Source organism: Mustelus asterias, chromosome 24 (genome assembly GCF_964213995.1).
Source record: "Mustelus asterias chromosome 24, sMusAst1.hap1.1, whole genome shotgun sequence".
Lineage (NCBI taxonomy): Eukaryota > Metazoa > Chordata > Chondrichthyes > Carcharhiniformes > Triakidae > Mustelus > Mustelus asterias.
The window spans coordinates 37163743-37187614 of record NC_135824.1 but is presented as its reverse complement, the minus strand read 5'-3'; the positions used below and the strand labels follow the sequence as shown (position 1 = coordinate 37187614).

The 23872-nt window shown below is 48.6% G+C and overlaps 1 protein-coding gene across 1 annotated transcript in view; it reads left to right on the top strand.

The window, feature by feature from the left end:
• The window catches only part of fah (fumarylacetoacetate hydrolase (fumarylacetoacetase)), a 77914-nt gene that overhangs the window by 19006 nt on the left and 35036 nt on the right, over positions 1-23872 (top strand). Inside the window, exons 5-8 of the mRNA XM_078241564.1 lie at positions 5688-5778; positions 8726-8823; positions 14012-14064; positions 19748-19847. Of these exons, the coding sequence (XP_078097690.1) occupies positions 5688-5778; positions 8726-8823; positions 14012-14064; positions 19748-19847 (342 nt within the window). The remainder of the gene's footprint in view (positions 1-5687; positions 5779-8725; positions 8824-14011; positions 14065-19747; positions 19848-23872) is intronic.

The window sequence follows — 23872 nt, the reverse complement described above, 5'->3', positions numbered from 1 at the left end:
TCTGATTAAAAATGCTAAAGTTTTGTGTGAGACTCATTTTCAGACGCACTAATCAAATTTGTTCAGATTACCAGTTTAAGGCCTTGTGTTCAGAGGTAGCACAGTAAGAGTTTTAACAACACCAGGTTAAAGTCCAACAGGTTTATTTGGTAGCAAATGCCACTAGCTTTCGGAGCGCTGCTCCTTCGTCAGGTGGAGTGGAGATCTGCCTGGCAGCATCTGTGGAGAGAGAACTCCTCGACTGCTCAGGGAGACGAGAGATGAAATTGCTGGGCCTCTGACGGAAATCTTTGTCGCTTCTTTGGACACGGGTGAGGTCCCTGAGGATTGGAGGATAGCGAATGTGGTCCCGTTGTTTAAGAAGGGTAGCAGGGATAACCCAGGAAATTATAGGCCGGTGAGCTTGACGTCCGTGGTAGGGAAGTTGTTGGAGAGGATTCTTAGAGACAGGATGTATGTGCATTTAGAACGGAACAATCTCATTAGTGACAGACAGCATGGTTTTGTAAGAGGGAGGTCGTGCCTTACAAATTTGGTGGAGTTTTTTGAGGAAGTGACAAAAACGGTTGATGAAGGAAGGGCCGTGGATGTCGTCTATATGGATTTCAGTAAGGCATTTGACAAAGTCCCACATGGCAGGTTGGTTAAGAAGGTTAAGGCTCATGGGATACAAGGAGAAGTGGCTAGATGGGTGGAGAACTGGCTTGGCCATAGGAGACAGAGGGTAGTGGTCGAAGGGTCTTTTTCCGGCTGGAGGTCTGTGACCAGTGGTGTTCCGCAGGGCTCTGTTCTGGGACCTCTGCTATTTGTGATATATATAAATGATTTGGGAGAAGGTGTAACTGGTGTAATCAGCAAGTTTGCGGATGACACGAAGATGGCTGGACTTGCGGATAGCGAAGAGCATTGTCGGGCAATACAGCAGGATATAAATAGGCTGGAAAATTGGGCGGAGAGGTGGCAGATGGAGTTTAATCCGGATAAATGCGAAGTGATGCATTTTGGAAGAAATAATGTAGGGAGGAGTTATACAATAAATGGCAGAGTCATCAGGAGTATAGAAACACAGAGGGACCTAGGTGTGCAAGTCCACAAATCCTTGAAGGTGGCAACACAGGTGGAGAAGGTGGTGAAGAAGGCATATGGTATGCTTGCCTTTATAGGATGGGGGATAGAGTATAAAAGCTGGAGTCTGATGATGCAGCTGTATAGAACGCTGGTTAGGCCACATTTGGAGTACTGCGTCCAGTTCTGGTCGCTGCACTACCAGAAGGACGTGGAGGCGTTAGAGAGAGTGCAGAGAAGGTTTACCAGGATGTTGCCTGGTATGGAGGGTCTTAGCTATGAGGAGAGATTGGGTAGACTGGGGTTGTTCTCCTTGGAAAGACGGAGAATGAGGGGAGATCTAATAGAGGTGTACAAGATTATGAAGGGTATAGATAGGGTGAACAGTGGGAAGCTTTTTCCCAGGTCGGAGGTGACGATCACGAGGGGTCACGGGCTCAAGCTGAGAGGGGCGAAGTATAACTCAGATATCAGAGGGACGTTTTTTACACAGAGGGTGGTGGGGGCCTGGAATGCGCTGCCAAGTAGGGTGGTGGAGGCAGGCACGCTGACATCGTTTAAGACTTACCTGGATAGTCACATGAGCAGCCTGGGAATGGAGGGATACAAACGATTGGTCTAGTTGGACCAAGGAGCGGCACAGGCTTGGAGGGCCGAAGGGCCTGTTTCCTGTGCTGTACTATTCTTTGTTCTTTGTACCCTTCTCTCTCTAGCTCCAGACTGGAGCTACCCTTTCCAGTCTGGAATACAGAGACACAAACTCAATTCCACGTTCAGAGGTAGCCACAGACTTTGGTGATTGGCTCTCCCTGTCTGAGACTGAAGCAGACTGTGTCATTGACACTGGGTGAGCCTCGGCCTCCAGGCTGCTGTTCTATCCGCCTCCCCCACCCCCTGCTGAACACTTGGAGTTAAAATTCCCCCCAGTGTCAGGGGCACAGCAATGTGTGAAACTACAGAGAGGAGCTCACTCTCCCCGGTTGCCTAGCAACAATGTATTTCCCATGGATATGGTGCCAGCTGACTTCAGCAGTTAGACACAGCTCTCGGCAACTGAGGAGGCATTTCCTCAAAGAGAGATTTCATGAAGCAATCTTCAATTAAACTAATCCAAGACATTTCCAAATCTGATGCAGCATTCCCAGTGCGGAACTAAATCTACAACCTGGAGACAGGCGCAGCACAGTCCCTGACTCACAGCACAATGTCTCTCACTCTCCTCACTAACAAACTGATCGACTCCTGCTGCCCCGGCCTCACCAACCCCCTGAAAATCAACACCAGACTCTCCCATCGATCCACCATCCCCCTGCATTGAGCAGAGCCTCCCCTCCCTCTCCCCTCTCCCCTCCTCCCCCTCTTCTCGATGCCACCCTCTCCCCTCCTCCCTGCCCTGTTCCCCACCCCCCCCCCCCACTGCTCCTCCCCACACCCCCTCGCTTCTCCTCCCTGCCCTTCCCTCTCCTCTCCCTCGTCCCTCCTCCCAGCCCCTCTCTTTCCCTCCTCCCAACACCTCACTCTCCCTTCCTGCCTGCCCTCCCTCTCCCCGCATTCATTTCCTTCCCTCACTCCTCCTTCCGCTCCTCCCAGATCCTTACTCTCCCCTCCTCCTACCTCTCCGTCACTCCTCCTCCCCCTCCCTCCCTCCCTCCCTCCCCTGCTCCTTTCATTCCTGGGATCCGGCCCTCACGGCTGGGCCAGCTGTTATTGCCTATTCACCCCCTGATTGGAGACTATTACGGCCAGCCGGGCTAATCAATGACATTCTGAGCTGATGGATTCAGAACCAAACCACACAGTCGGCTAAAGTGTCAACGGTGATTAATTTTGTCACTGGCGCGATAAATGCTGTCCTTTAATTTCTCACCCAGCTGTTCAATTAATTTTTATTCATTCACGGGGTGTGGGTGTCGCTGGCCAGGCCCACCATTTATTACCCATCCCGGATTGCCCTTGAGAAGCTTGAGAAGGTGGTGGTGAGCTTCCTCCTTCCATCACTGCAGTCCGAGGCAGATTTACAGCTCATGGGGCCCTGTGTGCAGCTTAACACACAACCCCCCACCCCCCCACACCCACACCTCACACACACCCACAGGTATACCCACACACACACACACCCATATACCCACCCACCCACACACACCCACCCATACACACACCCAATACACGCACCCACCCACACCCGCACACCCACCCACAGACACAGCCACACACACATGCATATACACACACACACACCCACCCATATACCCACACACACACACACACACACAGTCAGTGTTTTACTAATGGAAAATGGATGGGGAAGTGGAGGAGGGGGGATGGGGGAGGAAAGGGGGGATGGGGAGTGATGGGATGGGAGAGTGAAGAGGGGGATGGGGGAATGAAAGAAGGAGGAGGGTGGATGGGGGAATGAAGGGGAGGGCTGGGGGAGTGATGGAGGAGGGATGGAGTGAAGGAGGGGGAATGGGGAAGTGAAGGAGGGGGGATGGAGTGAAGGAGGGGCGCTGGGGAAGTGAAGGAAGGGGAATGGGGTTTAAAGCCTGTGACCCTGGTGTCTGTTGCTGGGACATACAGACACACTTCCAGATTCAAACTCCCCCCGCACTGGGCGCCAATCGCTGCTGTCCTCCCATCAGGCAGTGGGCTGGGTGTCCCCCTGAGGTGGAGATGCTGGCGTTGGACTGGGGTGAACACAGTAAGAAGTCTCACAACACCAGGTTAAAGTTCAACAGGTTTATTTGGTAGCAAATACCATTAGCTTTCAGAGCGCTGCTCCTTCGTCAGATGGAGTGGAAATGTGCTCTCAAACAGTGCACAGTATGGTATTTGCTACCAAATAAACCTGTTGGACTTTAACCTGGTGTTGTGAGACTTCTTACTGTGTCCCCCTGACTCCAGACTGACGCTCCTCATTGGGCAGACACTCAGTCACATGCAGCATGGGTAATGTCGCTCTGAACAGGTGACTGTCTCCATAGCGACTGCACAGAATCAAAAGCAGCAACCAATCAGATAATCATTGTGGGTTGTTTTGCAGTATGATTGGCTGTGGACCTGCATTGCAGGCCCTGGCATGTAGGTACATCCACAGTGCTGTTAGGGAGCGACAGTGAAGGAACGGCAATATATTTCAAAATCAGGATAGTGAGTGGTTTGGAGGGGAACACTCCAGGTGGTGCTGTGCTGCCCTTCTCCCCTCTTTCACTTCTTTCCATCTCCTCCCCCTTTCCCAATCCTTCTCCCTTCCCAATCCTTCTCCCCTCCCACTTCTCCTTCCCTCTTCTCCTCTCCTCCCTTCCTATCTCCCCTGTTACTCCACTCCCTTTGTCTTTACCATCCCCTCACCCTGCTCTCCTGTGAGTGCTCCCCCGCGGCCCGCCCCCTCCCAGCCCAATGATGGAAGTGCCCGCCCCCCAACCCCGGCCAGTTGGAAGGGTAAACCTAGAGAGAGAGGTTTTTACAACCCTCCTGCCCCCACCTACATTCCCACTGAGACAACCCCACCCTCGCCCTCATCCTCAGATACCCCTGGCATTGTTCATCCCATTACCTCCGACTGAGCATCATTCTGGTCTCTGCTTCCTGCACCAGCAACCTGCCCCATCCCACCCGCTGCACCCCCCCCCCCCCCCACCCCTGGCCAGAGACCCTCACCCCAGTCCCATCGTCCACCCAGAGACCCTCACTCCGGCCCCACCCCCTGCCCAGAGACCCTCACCCCAGCCCCCATCGCCCACCCAGAGACCCCCACGCACAGGGTTCCTCACTCCACCGTCCCACCATCACCTCCTGAAATCTACCTGCACAAGAAGAGGAAGTTCAGGGTTAAGACAATTGTTGCTGTTAAATCTCTCACACATAAAAGTTTAAAGTTTATTTATTAGTGTCACAAGTAGGCTTACATTAACACTGCAATGAAGTTACTGTGAAAATCCCCTAGTCGCCACACTCCGGCGCCTGTTCGGGTACACTGTGGGAGAATTTAGCACGGCCAATGCGTCCAACCAGCACGTCTTTCAGACTGTGGGAGGAAACAGGAGCACCCGGAGGAAACCCACGCAGACACGGGGAGAACATGCAAACTCCACACAGACAGTCACCAAAGCCAGGAATTGAACCCGGGTCCCTGGCGCTGTGAGGCAGCAGTGCCAACCACTGTGCCGCCTGGTGATCCTGGGGTTTCTGTCAGGTTAACCTTAAAAGCACCAGGTTTACAAGTCGTTCGAATGTTTTACATGATTGACGTTGAAGGTTGCTGTTGAAGGTTGGTGCTATTGTCCAGGTTCTTGATGGTAAATAGGCTTCTGTTTTCTCCTGGAGTGAGTGTGCATTTGGAAGGTGCTCTGCTGGTTAGGCAGTGGGGGGCAGCAGAGAGCAGCGAGCACGAGGCTGACTCCCCACGAGAATCTTCCAGAACCCAGGAAAGGTTGTGACAGCTTTTGGGATGAAGTGTATCCTAGGCTGTTCTGCTAACATGGCAGCACACAGCTTGTGCTGTCAGGGGTAATAAAGATTCATAGAGGCACTCTCTTTGTTTAACTCACAGTAACAGAGACTTGGGAATGGTTCTGAATGTCAGTAAAGTGGACGGTTCTGCATTTTATATTTTTTATTTCCAGGGGATTACACGGATTTTTATTCTTCCCGTCAGCACGCCACCAATGTTGGAATCATGTTTCGAGGAAAGGATAACGCTCTCATGCCAAACTGGTTAGTGCTGATCCTGTAATCCTGAAATATTCCTGTATGGGATGTGGGTGTCGCTGGCTAGCTGAAATCTCCACCTTACTGCCTTCCTGATTGGGTGGGGGTGACCTCCCTCACACATTCCCAGCTTGTGGCTGACATGGGTTCAAATTTACTTCGGACTTTGTTTTATTGATATATGGGATGTGGCCATCACCATTTATTGCCCATTCCTAACTGCCCTCCATTTTAGAGGGCATTTGTTAGGCACCCACATCATTCTGCCAACAAAGACAGAACCTGCTGGAAAATCTCAGCGGGTCTGACAGCATCTGTGGAGAGAGAGAAGAGAGCCGGACCTGTGAGAGACACCCTGACTGGGGCAGCGGATAAATACTGTGTGAGGCTTGGGGCCTTCACTCACCTCTCAGGAGTGGAGGCAGCCAGACCTGCGAGGGACAACCCTAAAATATATTCTCGAGAGAAAGAAAGATTGTAAGAAGGGGAAAAGACAGGCATGGCTAAGCAAGGGAGTTAAAGACAACGTAAATAAAAATACTAAGGCATGCAAAGGCCATGACAGGCTGGAAAATTGGGAAACTTTTAAAGATCAACAAAGGACTATTAAAAAGTAATAAAGGTAAATTATGGAAGAAAGTTAGCTCAAAATATAAAAATGGGATAACAAAAGCTTTTATAAGTATATAAATTGAAAGAGAATAGCTAAAGTGAATGCTGGTCTCTTGGAGGATGAGACTGGGAAATTGATAGTAGGGTACACAGAAATGGCAGAGATGCTAAATCAAAATTTTGCCTCAGTTTTCACAGGTGGCGGTAATTAGTACCATCCCAACAGTAACAGGTAATGCAGAGGTAGGAACATAGAACAATCATCACCAATAGGGAAATAATAGTCAACAAACTATTAGAATTGAAGGCAGACAAGTCCCCAAGGAATGATGGCCTGCATTCTAAGATATTAAAGGAAATGACAGTGGAGATAGTGGATCCATTGGTTAGAATATTCCAAAATCCCCTAGATGCGAGAAAGGTTCCAGTGGATTGGAAAAATGCTAATATAATGCTCTTCTTCAAAAATGGAACTAGAAAACTATAGACCAGTTAGTTTAACATCTGCTGCTGGGAAATTGTTGGAATCCATTATTAAGGAAGCAATATCAGGACATTTGAAAAGTCAAAACACAATCCATCAGAGTCAGTATGGTTTTATGAAGGGCAAATAATCTTTGACTAATTTGCTAGAGTTCTTCAAAGATGTAACAAGCAAAGTGGATAATGGGGATCCTGTAGATGTAATATATCTGGACTCCAGGAAGATATTTGATTATGTGCCACACAGAAGGTTAATACCCAAGGTAAGATCACATGGGGTTAGGGGTAATTTATTAGCTTGGATAGAAGATTGGCTAACTGACTAGAAGGCAGAGTTGGGATAAATGGGTCTTTTTCTAGTTTGCAAGATGTAACTAATGGGGTGCAACAGGGTTTAGTTCTCGGGGCCCAGCTATTTACAATCTATATTAGTGACTTGCATACAGGGATAGAAGGTACTATAACCAAATTTGCAGATGACAGTAAAATAGGCGGGACAGTGAGTTCAATGAGGAAATAAAAAATTTACAAATGGATATTGATAGGTTAGGAGAGTGGGCCAAAATGTGGCAAATGGAGTTTAACATGGATAAGTCTGACGTTATCCATTTTGGTTGGAAAAATGGAAAAGCAACTTATTATCTAAATGGAGAGAGATTTCGGGGTGCTTCAGTGCAGAGTGATCCGGGTGTCCTCGTTCATGAGTCGCAGAATACTGGTATGCAGGTACAGCAGGTAATAAGGAAAACAAATGAAATTTTGGCATTTATAGCTAAAGAAATTGAATATAAAAGTAAGGAAGTGTTGCTGCAACTGTACAAGGCATTAGTGAGACTGCGCCTGGATACTAGGTACAGCTTTGGTCTCCTTATTTGAGGAAGGATGTATTGGTATTACAGGCAGTTCAGGGGAGGTTCACTAGATTAATTCCAGAGATGAGGGGCTCATCTTATGAGGAGAGGTTGAGTAGTTTAGACCTATAGGCCGGAATTTTACTGGCATGCCCGCCCCAGAATCGGGACGGGCGCAGCTCACAGAACGGAATTCTCCGTTGGCCTCGGGCAGGATTTTATGAGTCTCGTCCGAGCGAGGTGGGAAAATATCGGCCATACTCTCTGGAGTTTAGAAGAATGAGGGGAGATCTATTTGAAGTGTATAAGATGATAAAAGATATTGACAAAGCAGATGTAGAGTGGATGCTTCCTCTTGTGGGGCACTCTAAAACAAGAGCTTTTAGGATAAGTGGGAGCAGATTTAAACCTGAGATGGGGAGAAACTATGTTGTGAATCTGTGGAATTCACTACCCCAGAGTGTGGTGGATGCTGGGACATTGAGTAAATTTAAGGAGAAGATAGGTAGATTTAATGAGTAATGGGTTGAAGAGTTATGGAAAACAGGCAGGAAAGTGGAGCTGAGGCTGAGAGGAGATCAACCATGATCGAACTGAATGACAGAGCAGGCTTTTGCTCCTAGTTCTTATGTTTTTAGACCAGGTAAGGACAGCAGATCTCCATCCCTAAAGGACATTAGTGAACTAGATGTGTTTTTACAACAATCTGCAATGGTTTCATGGTCATCAGTGGACATTTAGTTCTAGATGCTTCATTGAATTCAAAATTTCACCATCCCATCACGGTGGGATTTGAACCCAGGTCCCCAGAGCATTACCCTGGGTCTCTGCATTACGCGTCCAGTGACAATACCAGAATGCCACCATCTCCCCTGCTTATGTCTGAGGTCAGTTCAGATTAGTAGAGCATGATCAGGTCCTCCTGATATGTACGTCGGTAAATAAATCAAGTTGAGTGACTGCACAGATAGCCAGAGTTTAAACCATTCCTCTGTGTGCCACTCCAGGTTGCATTTACCTGTTGCTTACAATGGCCGTGCATCATCTGTCATTGTGTCTGGGACCCCCATCAGAAGACCCATGGGACAGACTCGACCAGACGAAAGTAAGTTGATTATTTTATTTATTAGTGTCACATGTAGGCTTACATTACCGCTGCAATGAAGTTACTGTGAAAATCCCCTAGTCGCCACACTCTGGCGCCTGTTCGGGTACACTGAGGGAGAATTTAGCACGGCCAATGCACCTAACCAGCACGTCTTTCAGACTGTGGGAGAAACTGGAGCACCCGGAGGAAACCCATGCAGACTCGGGGAGAACGTGCAGACTCCACACAGACAGTGACCCAAGCTGGGAATCGAACCCGGGTCCCTGGCACTGTGAGGCAGCAGTGCTAGTATGAGAGCGTGTGTAATTACATTGCTGAATTAAGTGCTGAGCAATGAGAAGTATTTCCCAGCCCTGAAAATCAGTCAATAATTCCTTAAAGTATTTGACATCAGAAAGGGCTATTTAAATCTGGATAAAAATAACTTTACTGACGAGCTTGAATTCTTGCATCTCTTTGATGTCACAGTTCAGAGATCCTGATAATATCGCCATATTGATTTGGTGTTTGGAGTGTCCTTCAGCAGCCAGTGAGGGGACAGGATAGAGGCAGTGCCCGGCACCACTTCATAGACCTTTATTTTAATCATCCTGAACAGTTGATGAGGGAAGTGAAATTCTTCAGCAGGGACCACGCGTTAAATGGATGTGAAATCTTTCCCTTTATTTGGTGCAGAGCTTGTATTCAGATAGCAGCTGGAATGTAGTTCAACCTCCCAAAGTATTAATTACTCAGCAGCACTCCAATCAACACTGACAGAGTGACAGGAGAGGTTACATTGGGTGCCGAAAGCTGGGTTTGTATGGCAAGAGAGTGGGTGAGTGAGAGAGTGAGAGGATGACTAAGAGAGAGTGAGTGAGTGAGAGAGAGAGAGAGTGAGTGAGAGAGTGAGTGAGAGGATGACTAAGAGAGAGTGAGTGAGTGAGAGAGAGAGAGTGTGAGTGAGTGAGTGAGTGAGTGAGTGAGTGAGTGAGTGAGTGAGAGAGAGAGAGAGAGAGAGAGAGAGAGTGAGTGAGAGAATGACTCAGAGAGAGAGAGTGAGTGAGAGAGTGAGTGAGAGAATGACTGAGAGAGAGAGAGTGAGTGAGAGAGTGAATGAGTGAGAGAGTGAGTGAGAGAGAGTGAGTGAGAAAGAGAGTGAGAGTGAGTGAGAGAGCAAGAGAGAGAGTGAGAGAGAGAGTGAGTGAGAGAGTGGGAGAGAGAGAGAGTGAGTGAGCAAGAGAGAGAGTGAGCGAGAGAGTGAGAGAGTGGGTGAACGAGAGAATGAGCGAGAGTGAGAGAGAGAGTGAGAGTGGGTGAGTCAGAGAGTGGGGGAGCGAGTGAGAGAGAGAGTGAGTGGGTGAGAGAGTGGGTGAGAGAGAGTGAGCAAAAGAGAGAGTGAGCGGAAGAGTGAGAGAGAGAGTGAGAGAGTGGGTGAGTGAGAGTGGATGAGCAAGAGAGACTGGGTGAGTGAGAGAGTGAGCGAGAGAGTGAGCAAGAGAGTGAGAGAGTGGGTGAGTGAGTGAGAGAGTGGGTGAGCAAGAGAGAGAGAGAATGGGTGAGCGAGAGAGAGAGAATGGGTGAGCGAGTGGGTGAGTGAGAGAGTGGACAAGCGAGAGAGTGAGCGAGAGAGTGGGCGAGCGAGAGAGTGAGCAAGTGGGTGAGAGAGTGAGCAAGAGAGTGAGCAAGAGAGTGAGCGAGAGAGTAAGCGAGAGAGTGAGTGAGGGAGTGAGCGATAGAGTGAGCGAGAGATTGAGCGAGGGAGTGAGCGAGGGAGTGAGCGAGGGAGCGAGCAAGAGAGTGAGCGAGAGATTGAGAGAGTGGGTGAAAGAGTGGGTGAACGAGAGGGTGAGAGAGTGGATGAGCGAGAGAGTGAGTGAGTGAGAGAGTGAGAAAGTGGGTGAGAGAGTGAGTGGGTGAGCAAGAGAGTGAGCGAGAGAGTGAGTGAGAGAGCAAGCGAGTGTGAGAGTAAGATTTCGGAGGGAAAGTCCGGGGCTTAGGGCCTTGACGACTAACAGCATAACTGTCAGTATTGGAGAGATCAAAATCGGGGATGCTCAAGAGGCCAAAATTGGAAGTGAGCAAAAATATTGAAAGGTTATAGGCCTGGGGGAGGTGGCAGTGATGAAAAGGAATGAAGCTATCGCAGGATTTGAAAACAATTCTGGGAATGTTAAAATTGAGTTGTTGCTGGACGGGAGACATCGGGGCTGGAAATCTCCGACCGTTCATACCCCGCGCCCTGCTGCCAGAGAGCATGGAGAATTTGGCACTCAGCCAAACCTCTATTTAGTGCAGTGGGACAGGAGAATCCCACTGGCTTGAATGGCTGGAGAACCTCGCCCATAAGTAATGGGTGAATGAAACTGTGAAGTTCGGAAGCAGACAACAAGAGTTTTAAGATGCGCTCAGGTGTATGGAGGGTGGAAGATCGGAAAGCCAGCCAGAAAAACATTGGAATAATTAGAGGCAACAAGTGAGTTAGAGTTTCAGTAGCCAATGAACTGAGTCAGGAGCAGAGATGGGCACTCATGGTGATGGACCTGATAGAGAGATATGGAATTGGGAAGCTCACCTCAGGATTAAACAGAACGCCAAGTACGGTGTCCTCCCCTGTAGTGAGATTGATTGTGGAGAGCAGAGTACAGCTGGAGGATGGCTGCCTTCCTCCCTCCACAACCCAATTGGCATCCATAAGTAGGCAATTAATGCCCAATTAAAGGCCTTATCCCGCTACCATGGGGATTACCCAGGGCAGGTGGGGTTCAGGGAATATGACAAGCATGTGTGGGGCTGCTTTGCAGGCTTCAAATACATTCAATGCCTGATTGAGAGACCCTGCATGAGGAAGAGAGGGAGCTGCTGAGAGATAGTCCCCTGCCCTCACTGATGATCTTCACCCACCCGACACAACCCCCACCTCGCAATCCGCCTGTGGCCTGAAATCCAGCGACAGCCCTGGGCCTTTGGAAAACTCACCAGTGTCCAGTGAAGTGCCAAAGTGGCACTTAATTCAGCAGGCCCTCCCTAAAAGAGGCACCTTGGGGATCCCACCAGCTCTCCAGCCAGTGGATAAGACCCCAACTGCTTTAATTAAACCCAGCCCGAAGATTGTAAACAGTCTGGTTGAGCCACAGACAGTAACTGACCTTGTATCGTGCTAGCTCGTGTAACCACAAAAAACATATGGAAGGGGAATCAACAAGGAATTCCGCAGCTTTTTATCAAATTGGTCTCTGAAAAATGGCATTGCTGCTGTCAGCACTGTCCACTCCGTGGCAGAACTGTAGAGAATGTGGAACTTGATTCAGTGCATTTTTCGGAGACGGGGTACACAGAGGGAGCCTGTACACAGACGGAGCTTGTACACAGAGGGAATCTGTACACAGACGGAGCCTGTACACAGAGGGAGCCTGTATACAGACAGAGCCTGTACACAGACGGAGCCTGTTCATAGACGGAGCCTGTACACAGAGGGAGCCTGTACACAGACGGAGCCTGTAGACAGAGGGAGCCTGTACACAGACGGAACCTGTACACAGAGGGAGCCTGTACACAGAGGGAGCCTGTACACAGAGGGAGCCTGTACACAGAGGGAGCCTGTACACAGAGGGAGCCTGTACACAGAGGGAGCCTGTACACAGAGGGAGCCTGTACACAGAGGGAGCCTGTACACAGACGGAGCCTGTACACAGAGGGAGCCTGTACACAGAGGGAGCCTGTACACAGAGGGAGCCTGTACACAGAGGGAGCCTGTACACAGATGGAGCCTGTACACAGAGGGAGCCTGTACACAGAGGGAACCTGTACACTGAGGGAGCCTGTACACAGAGGGAGCCTGTACACAGACGGAACCTGTACACAGAGGGAGCCTGTACACAGAGGGAGCCTGTACACAGAGGGAGCCTGTACACAGAGGGAGCCTGTACACAGATGGAGCCTGTACACAGACGGAGCCTGTACACAGACGGAGCCTGTACACTGAGGGAGCCTGTACACAGAGGGAGCCTGTACACAGCAACCACTTATACAAGTCAGCACCCATCTCATACCTCTTCCAAGTCGGATTTTAGTTGAAGTTCATGCTGATAACAACAAGGCAATGTGTAAAATGGACTGAGAATTTGTTATGCCCATTTGACATTCTCTCACAAAGTCAAGTTTGACCCCAATAAATCGCTTCTCTTTCTGGTTGTGTGTGGGGTTGCGTACATCTTTCCCGGTCTGGATTTTGAGCTGTCACCTCAATCCGACCCGTGAGGATTTCAGTCCCCGACTCCCAATCTGTGGCCTGATTTCTTACCGCGAGTCACAGCCCCTCGGAGCTGGAATAAGACTGCGCAGTCTGATTATACACGCAGCGATTGGAGGGTTCGTGCTCAGAGGGTATTTCAACGTGGAGGTACCATCCATTTAATTTTTTTTATCCACCCCGTGCACTGGCTCTGGATAGAAAATGAGGTGTGCTGTGAATCACAGATAAGCCACATCTGCTCTCCCCTGGGGCAATCCCATGCTGCGAAACACAGCCCAGACACGCCTCACTGATGAATGTCGAGGCTCCATCACTCCTGGCTGAATTGGAACACAGTAAAATATTTGAAGTATGAAGCTTGGCCTGTGGTGTTGTTTTGAAATTTTACGACTGGAATTGCATCAACATGCCTGAATAATTATTACACCATTTATTATTAGAAAATTCAAAGATCATAATCTATGAAGGGCGGCACAGTGGTTAGCACTGTTGCCTCACAACGCCAGGGATCTGGGTTCAATTCCAGCCTCAGGTCACTGTCTCTGTGGAGTTTGCACATTCTCTGGGTGGAATTTTACCAGCATGTCCACCCAAGGTTCACACGATCCCGCTCGAGGATAATGGAGAATGCCCGTTCTCCGAGCCTCGCCCGCTCCCAGAATCGGGCTGGGCGTGCCGGTAGAATTCCGACCTCTGTGTGGGTTTCCTCCAAGTGCTCCGGTTTCCTCCCGCAGTCCAGAGATGTGCGGGTTAGATGGACTGGCCATGCTAAATTGCCCCTTAGTGTCAGGGGGATTAACAGGGTAAATACATGGGGTTACGGGGATAAGGTCTGTATGGGATTGTTGGGCTGAATGGCCTCATCTGCACTGTGATTCTGTGATATGGAATATATTGTGTTTGATTGCCATAGTAATGTTTAACTGGTGAATATAAACATTCTCGTTACAGCGAAGCCGCCTGTGTTTGGAGCCTGCAAACTGCTGGATTTTGAATTGGAAATGGTATGTTTATTTTATTCAAACTTGCGACATGGTATCACTCACCAGGCCAGCAATGATTAATGTCTGCCCACACCAGCATGTCAACCAATGAGCCGCAGGCGGGGCCGGTCTTACACCAGGATTCACAACAAAGTCTATTTTGCAGCAAGCAAAATCTATTTACTCTGCACACAGCCAAACAGAGTCCAGAGTCCATTAGATCATAAGACTATAAGACATAGGAGCAGAATTAGGCCACTCATAGAACATAGAAAAACTACAGCACAATACAGGCCCTTCAGCCCACAAAGTTGTGCTGAACATGTCCCTACCTTAGCGATTACTAGGCTTACCTAAAACCCTCTATCTTACTAAATTCCATGTACTTATCTAAAAGTCTCTTAAAAGACCCTGTCGAATCCGCCTCCACCACCGTTGCTGGCAGCCCATTCCACGCACCCACCACCCTCTGAGTGAAAAACCTATCCCTGACATCTCCTCTGTACCTACTCCCCAGCACCTTAAACCTGTGTCCTCTTGTGGCAACCATTTCAGCCCTAGGAAAAAGCCTCTGACTGTCCACTCGATCAATACCTCTCAACATCTTATACACCTCTATCAGGTCACCCCTCATTCCCCGTCTCTCTCCAAGGAGAAAAGGCCAAGCTCACTCAATCTATCCTCATAAGGCATGCTCCTCAACCCAGGCAACATCCTTGTAAATCTCCTCTGCACCCTTTCTATGGCTTCCACATCCTTCCTGTAATGAGGCGACCAGAACTGAGCACGGTACTCCAAGTGTGGTCTGACAGGGTCTTATACAGCTGCAACATTATCTCACGACTCCTAAACTCAATTCCTCGATTGATGAAGGCCAGTACACCATACGCCTTCTTAACCACAGCCTCAACCTGCAGAGCTGCTTTGAGCGTCCTATGAACTCGGACCCCAAGATCCTTCTGATCTTTCACACTGCCAAGAGTCCTACCATTAATATTATATTCTGCCATCCTATTTGACCTGCCAAAATGAACCACCTCACACTTATCTGGGTTGAACTCCATCTGCCACTTCTCCGCCCAGTCTTGCATCCTATCAATGTCCCGCTGCAACTTCTGACATCCCTCCACACTATCCACAACACCTCCAACCTTTGTGTCATCAGCAAACTTACCAACCCATCCCTCCACTTCCTCACCCAGGTCATTTATAAAAATCACAAAGAGTAAGGGATCCCAGAACAGATCCCTGGGGCACTCCACTGGTGACCGACCTCCATGCAGAATATGACCCATCTATAACCACTCTTTGCCTTCTGTGGGCAAGCCAGTTCTGGACCCACAAAGCAATGGGACCCCCTTGGATCCCATGCCCCCTCACTTTCTCAATAAGCCTTGCATGGGGCACAAAGAACAAAGAACAATACAGCACAGGAACGGGCCCTTCGGCCCTCCAAGCCTGTGCCGCTCCTTGGTCCAACTAGACCAATCGTTTGTATCCCTCCATTCCCAGGCTGCTCATGTGACTATCCAGGTAAGTCTTAAACGTTCCCAGTGTGTCCGCCTCCACCACCTTGCCCGGCAGCGCATTCCAGACCCCCACCACCCTCTGCGTAAAATATGTCCTTCTGATATCCGTGTTAAACCTCCCCCCCCTCACCTTGAACCTATGACCCCTCGTGAACGTCACCACCGACCTGGGAAAAAGCTTCCCAGCGTTCACCCTATCTATGCCTTTCATAATTTTATACACCTCTATTAGGTCACCCCTCATCCTCTGTCTTTCCAGTGAGAACAACCCCAGTTTACCCAATCTCTCCTCATAACTAAGCCCTTCCATACCAGGCAACATCCTGGTAAACCTCCTCTGCACTCTCTCTAAAGCCTCCACGTCCTTCTGGTAATGTGGCGACCAGAATTGGGCGCAGAATTCCAAATGCGGCCGAACCAACGTTCTATACAACCGCAACATCAGACCCCAACTTTTATACTCTATGCCCCGTCCTATCAAGGCAAGCATGCCATATGGCACCTTATCAAATGCCTTGCTGAAGTCCATATATACTACATCTACTGCCCTTCCTTCATCAATGTGTTTAGTCATATCCTCAAAAAATTCAATCAGGCTCGTGAGGCATGATCTGCCTTTGACAAAGCCATGCTGACTATTCTTAATCATATTATACCTCTCCAAATGTTCATAAATCCTGCCTCTCAGGATCTTCTCCATCAACTTACCAACTACTGAGGTTAGACTCACTGGTCTATAATTTCCAGGGCTATCTCTACTCCCTTTCTTGAATAAAGGAACAACATCCGCAATCCTCCACTCCTCCGGAACCTCTCCCGTCTCCATTGATGATGCAAAGATGATCGCCAGAGGCTCAGCAATCTCCTCCCTCGCCTCCCACAGTAGCCTGGGGTACATCTCATCCGGTCCCAGCGACTTATCTAACTTGATGCTTTTCAAAAGCTCCAACACATCCTCTTTCTTAATATCTACATGCTCAAGCTTTTCAGTCCGCTGCAAGTGTGCACTACAACCACCAAGATCCTTTTCCATAGTGAATACTGAAGTAAAGTATTCATTAAGTACCTCTGCCATTTCTTCCGGTTCCATACAAACTTTCCCACCGTTACACTTGATAGGTCCTATTCTTTCACGTCTTATCCTTGTGCTCTTCACATACTTGTAGAATGCCTTGGGGTTTTCTTTAATCCTGCCTGTCGAGGCCTTCTCATGACCCCTCTTGGCTCTCCTAATTTCCTTAAGATTCTTCCTATTAGCCGTATACTCTTCTAGATCTCTAACATTACCTAGCTCTCTGAACCTCTTGTAAGCTTTTCTTTTCTTCTTGACTAGATTCATTACGGCCTTTGTACACCACGGTTCCTGTAACCTACCATAACTTCCCTGTCTCATTGGAATGTTGCTATCACTCGGCCCATCGAGTCTGCTCCGCCATTCAATCATGGCTGATATTTTTCTCATCCCCATTCTCCTGCCTTTTCCCCATAACCCCTGATCCCCTTATTAATCAAAAACCTATCTATCTCTGTCTTAAAGACACTCAATGACCTGGCCTCCACAGCCCTCTGTGACAATGAGTTCCACAGATTCACCACTCTCTGGCTGAAGAAATTCCTCCTCATTTCTGTTTTAAAGGATTGCCCCTTTAGCCTGAGGTTGTGTCCTCTGGTTCTAGTTTTTCCTACTAGTGGAAACATCCTCTCCACGTCCACTCTATCCAGGCCTCGCAGTATCCTGTAAGTTTCAATAAGATCCCCCCTCATCCTTCTGAACTCCAACGAGTACAGACGCAGAGTCTCAACCATTCCTCATACGACAAGCTCTTTACTCCAGGGATCATTCTTGTGAACCTCCTCTGGACCCTTTCCACGGCCAGCACATCCTTCCTTAGATACAGGGCCCAAAACTGCTCACAATACTCCAAATGGTGTCTGACCAGAGCCTTATACAGCCTCAGAAGTACATCCCTGCTCTTGTATTCTAGCCCTCTCGACATGAATGCTAACATTGCATTTGCCTTCCTAACTGCCGACTGAACCTGCACGTTAACTTTAAGAGAATCTTGAACAATGACTGCCAAGTCCCTTTGTGTTTCTGATTTCCTAAGCATTTTCCCATTTAGAAAATAGTCTATGCCTCCATTCCTCCTTCCAAAGTGCATAACCTCACACTTTTCCACATTGTATTCCATCTGCCACTTCTTTGCCCACTCCCCGAACCTGTCCAAGTCCTACTGCATTCAAACAGTGCAGTCTGCACAGTCTATTTAAAAGGAGATTCTACAAACTACAACAAATGGAACTCGTAACTGAACCTATCACAGCTTATCCTAATAATAAAAGCAGTGCAGATCCTGCAGCAAATTACAGTGAGTAGAGGATAGTCACATATTACCAATGAAAGCCGAACAATTATTTCCAGCAGTGTGAGCTCCAGGTATGATTGACAGGGGAATTAATCAATCACCTCTATTCTAATTGGGAATAATGGTGCCACTATATGCAGCCATCGATTACGGCCCTTGAGGAGGAAGTGGTGAGCTTTGAACCGCTGCAGTCCATGTGGTGTAGGTACATGCACAGTGTTGTTAGGGAATTCCTGGATTTTGACCCAGCCACATTGAAGGAACGGCGATATATTTCCAAGTCAGGATGGTGAGCGGCTTGGAGCTGATCCAGGGGGATGGTGTTCCCACACGCCTTCTGCTCATTACAAAATGGCCAATATTTTGGGAATCTGGTGATGGTGTGTCTGAGGCTGGAGGAATTCAAGTCAAAGTGAGGGCAAAATTCAACCAATGCTTGTCCCTTTTACAAAGGGCAGGGAAATGGCGGCTCCTCCTGACATGCTGAAGGTCGGCCCAATGCGATTGTGCTGCAGATCTGTAAACAGCTGTCCAACTCCCCCCAGTGAAATGCAGGGGGTGGGGTGCTCTCTGCAAATCACAGTCTGACAACAGGTGTCATTTTCAGGCACAAATGGGTGACGTGCGCATCATACACTCTGACCTTTGCTGTCAGGCACTGAGCACTACGCACTCTGACCTTTGCTGTCAGGCACTGAGCACTACGCACTCTGACCTTTGCTGTCAGGCACTGAGCACTACGCACTCTGACCTTTGCTGTCAGGCACTGAGCACTACGCACTCTGACCTTTGCTGTCAGACAATGAGCACTATGCACTCTGACCTTTGCTGTCAGGCACTGAGCACTGTGCACTCTGACCTTTGCTGTCAGGCGCTGAGCACTATGCACTCTGACCTTTGCTGTCAGGAAGGAAGGAGCTTAATCAAAAGTTCTAAAAGATATTGCCAGAGAGCAGCCAGGGAATAGTTTGGAACATTTCCCAGTACAGTTTGGAGAGTAACCCTTTGCCGTTCCCTGACCCCTGTCTCTGTCGCTAGGATGTTGATGTGTTCAGGAGCAGCAGCCAGTTCTTATATTTGGTAACATGGTGCCTAAGCTCTGGATGAAGGTCAGGGAAAGGTTAACGTTCAGATTTGCTCCTCTAGGCAAGATGTGGCCATGACTCCAGTCCCACAAAACAGTAATGCGATTACAATTAGGAATCTTAAAAGTTAACAGGGTAAATTATTTGCAGTAAGATTTGACTAAGTTCTGACATTGAATATTGGTCAATCTCAAAATGACTGGAGGGTACTCTGACCCTGACCCCTCCCTCCCTCATTCTCCCCCGCCCCCATCCCTCCTCCCGCCTCCCTCTTGACCCTCCCTATTCACGTACCCATCTAGATGCCTCCTAAGTGTTGCTAATGTGACTCTAGAGATGCCTGATCCAAACTGACACTCCAGTACAGCACTGAGGGTGTGCTGCACTGTCAGAGGTGTCATCTTTTGAATGAAACGATAAACCAAGGCCCTGTCTGCCCTCCTGGTGGATTTAGAAAGATCCCATGGTGGCTTCAGACCAGGGGAGTTCTTTCACAATAATTGTTCAAATTCCTCTGGACAACATGAAAAAGCCATCACATTTAGAATTTTTATTCTAATGCCAAGATTTCAAAACTCAGGTGTTGGAGAGTTAGTGAATCCTGCGGTGCTCCAACCAGTAGCAGCTGTGGTTCTCATTCAGCATCTACAGGAGCTGTGCCACTTAGGAAACTCGGTGCTCTGAAAGAAAATGTACTCCAACCCTACCTTTTCTCTCCAACTAGGCTTTCTTCATTGGACCCGGCACCAAGTTAGGAGAGACGATTGATATATCCCAGGCTCATGAACATATCTTTGGAATGGTTCTTATGAATGACTGGAGTGGTAAGATTGTATTTGTGAATTGTTTCCCCACCGGTCATGTTTACTGGCCACTGTCCATATAGGGCAAAACATTTTACACAAACACTCCAGCCTAATTTTCAATTACAGGAGGAGGTGAGCAGGGGTACAGGTGAGATTCCTGGAGGAAACCGAGCTCCCAGCAAAGCCTGTTGTATGCTTGGCTGAGAGCCCAGAAATCCATTACTTGTGTTGAAACAGCTGCACCTCAGAGAAAACATTGTTTGATTGACAGCTCTGGCTCTCTGATCTCTGCGATCGATTTCACAGTGTGTATTTACACAAATTTAAATGGTTGATGTTTTAAAGATCTGGACAATTGACACTTTTATTGTCTTGTAGTAAAATAACTTCTTTTAACATAATGAAAAGTAATGAATAAATTAAGGGACTTTAATTATTTTACACACCTTACTGTCATTGTAAGGTTAATTGGTTCTGTAGTGTGTACTGTGGGTCAATGGGCATAGAAGTTGCCATATCTTGACATAGGGGCACAGTCTGGCATGGAGGCATGAGCTGGCATGTATGGGGCATGTGGAGGGGTGAGGGCTGCTCGGCCTTTGTGTTTATAATTTAACTGGGACAAAGTCCCAAGGAGGACCTTTTAAACAGCCCCCCTCCACACCAGGCAGCCCATTTGGTGGCCTCTGAGCTTCTTCCTGTGCCAGCTGATACAACTCCAAATCCCACCACCCCTTGCCCCCCCACCCACAGCCACTGCTCCCCTCCCCCAGCAATGGGGACCACTCCTTCCTGGGCACTTTCTCCCGAGGCAGGTCGAGAGTGCCAGGGATTTCCCTGACTCCTGCTGTCAGAACATAATTACTGCTTCCATTTTTTGAAAAAAGATCCATGACGTTATACTTACCATATCAGTGAATTTCATCTCCATCTTAATCCATTTCCTCATCACATTAATATCACTTTGCATCTTCCTTTGGATCTTTTGGTCCTCCTGATTTGGTATGATTGTAAACCAGTCCCCCAAGTCCTATTTCCAAATCACCAACATGCACTGAGAACAGGGGTGACCCTGGAATTGAATCCTGTGGGACTGGGACACCACTATCCTCTCCCAGTAACATTGGAAACCTGGCCTTAATTCTGACTGTATTTTCCCTTCTAACTTCATCCACCTGCTAATTATTTTTTATTATTCATTCGTGGGACATGGGCATCGCTGGTTGGCCAGCATTTATTGCCCATCCCCAGTTGCCCAAGGGCAGTTGAAAGTCAACCACATTGCTGTGGCTCTGGAGTCACATGTAGGCCAGACCGGGTAAGGACGGCAGATTTCATAGAACATAGAACATAGAAAGCCACAGCACAAACAGGCCCTTCGGCCCACAAGTTGCGCCGATCACATCCCCACCTCTAGGCCTATCTATAGCCCTCAATCCCATTAAATCCCATGTACTCATCCAGAAGTCTCTTAAAAGACCCCAACGAGTTTGCCTCCACCACCACCGACGTCAGCCGATTCCACTCACCCACCACCCTCGGAGTGAAAAACTTACCCCTGACATCTCCTCTGTACCTACCCCCCAGCACCTTAAACCTGTGTCCTCTCGTAGCAACCATTTCAGCCCTTGGAAATAGCCTCTGAGAGTCTACCCTATCCAGACCTCTCAACATCTTGTAAACCTCTATCAGGTCACCTCTCATCCTTCGTCTCTCCAGGGAGAAGAGACCAAGCTCCCTCAACCTATCCTCATAAGGCATGCCCCCAATCCAGGCAACATCCTTGTAAATCTCCTCTGCACCCTTTCAATGGCTTCAACATCTTTCCTGTAATGAGGTGACCAGAACTGCGCGCAGTACTCCAAGTGGGGTCTAACCAGGGTCCTATAAAGCTGCAGCATTATCTCCCGACTCCTAAACTCAATCCCTCGATTAATGAAGGCCAGTACGCCGTACGCCTTCTTGACCGCATCCTCCACCTGCGAGGCCGATTTAAGAGTCCTATGGACCCGGACCCCAAGGTCCTTCTGATCCTCTACACTGCTAAGAATGGTACCCTTCATATTATACTGCTGCTTCATCCCATTGGATCTGCCAAAATGGATCACCACACACTTATCCGGGTTGAAGTCCATCTGCCACTTCTCCGCCCAGTCTTGCATTCTATCTATGTCTCGCTGCAACTTCTGACATCCCTCCAAACTATCCACAACACCACCTACCTTGGTGTCGTCAGCAAACTTACCAACCCATCCCTCCACTTCCTCATCCAGGTCATTTATGAAAATGACAAACAGCAAGGGTCCCAGAACAGATCCCTGGGGCACTCCACTGGTCACTGACCTCCATGCAGAGAAAGACCCCTCCACAGCCACTCTCTGCCTTCTGCAGGCAAGCCAGTTCTGGATCCACAAGGCAACAGCCCCTTGGATCCCATGCCCTCTCACTTTCTCAAGAAGTCTTGCATGGGGGACCTTATCGAACGCCTTGCTGAAGTCCATATAGACCACATCCACCGCTCTTCCTTCGTCAATGTGTTTGGTCACATTTTCAAAGAACTCAACCAGGCTCGTAAGGCACGACCTGCCCTTGACAAAGCCGTGCTGACTACTTTTGATCATACTAAACTTCTCTAGATGATCATAAATCCTGTCTCTCAGGATCCTCTCCATCAACTTACCAACCACTGAGGTTAGACTCACCGGTCGGTAATTTCCCGGGCTGTCCCTGTTCCCTTTCTTGAATATAGGGACCACATCTGCAATCCTCCAATCCTCCGGAACCTCTCCCGTCTCCATCGACGATGCAAAGATCATCGCCAAAGGCTCCGCAATCTCCTCCCTCGCCTCCCACAGTAACCTGGGGTACATCCCATCCGGTCCCGGCGACTTACCAACCTTGATGCCATTCAATAGTTCCAACACATCCTCTTTCTTTATGTCCACATGCTCGATCCTTTCTGTCCACCGCAAACCAGCAGTACAACCACCCAGATCCCTTTCCACCGTGAATACCGAGGTAAAGTATTCATTAAGCAGCTCCGCCATTTCTAACGGTTCCGCACAAACTTTTCCCCCTTCACCTTTTAAGGGTCCTATGCCTTCACATCTCATCCTTTTACTCTTGACATATTTGTAGAAAGCCTTGGGATTCTCCTTAATCTTACCCGCCAAGGCCTTCTCATGACCCCTTCTCGCTCTCCTAATTTCCTTCTTAAGCTCCTTCCTACATCCCGTATACTCCTCTAAATCCTTAACACCTCCTAGCTCTCTGAACCTTCTGTACGCCTCTCTTTTCTTATTCACCAGGTTCATCACAACCTTCGTGCACCACGGTTCCCGTACCCTACCAACACCCCCCTGTCTCATCGGAACGTTGTCATGCAGAGCTCCAGACAAACATTCCTTGAAAATCCTCCACTTTCCTTCGGTACTTTTCCCCAAGAATGCCTCCTTCCAATTTACCCGTCTAATTTCCTCCCTGATGACACTGTATTTCCCTTTACTCCAGAGAAACACTTTCCTAGCCTGCCTGATCCTATCTCTTTCCAATGCTATCGTGAAGGAGATAGAATTATGATCGCTATCCCCAAGATGCTCACCCACCGAGAGATCCTCCACCTGTCCAGGTTCATTAGCCAGCACCAGATCAAGTACAGCCTCTCCTCTAGTAGGCTTATCCACATACTGTGTCAGGAAACTCTCCTGGACACACCTAACAAACTCCTCTCCATCCAAACCCCTAGCCCTTCCCTAAAGGGACATTAGTGAACCAGATGGGTTTTTCCGACAATGGTTTCATGGTCATCAGTAGATTCTTAATTCCAGATAGTTTTTTATGCCATCATCTGTTGTGGTGGGATTTGAAGCTGGGTCCCCGGATACTAGCTGAGTATCTGGATTAATAGTGGAGCAATAATACCACTAGGCCATCACCTCCCCCAATTCCATGCACCTTAATCTTCTCGAGTAACCTCGTTTGTGATACTTTGTCAAAGTGCAGGGACAGACACATCCACTGTATTTCCCCCGTCTGGCATGTGT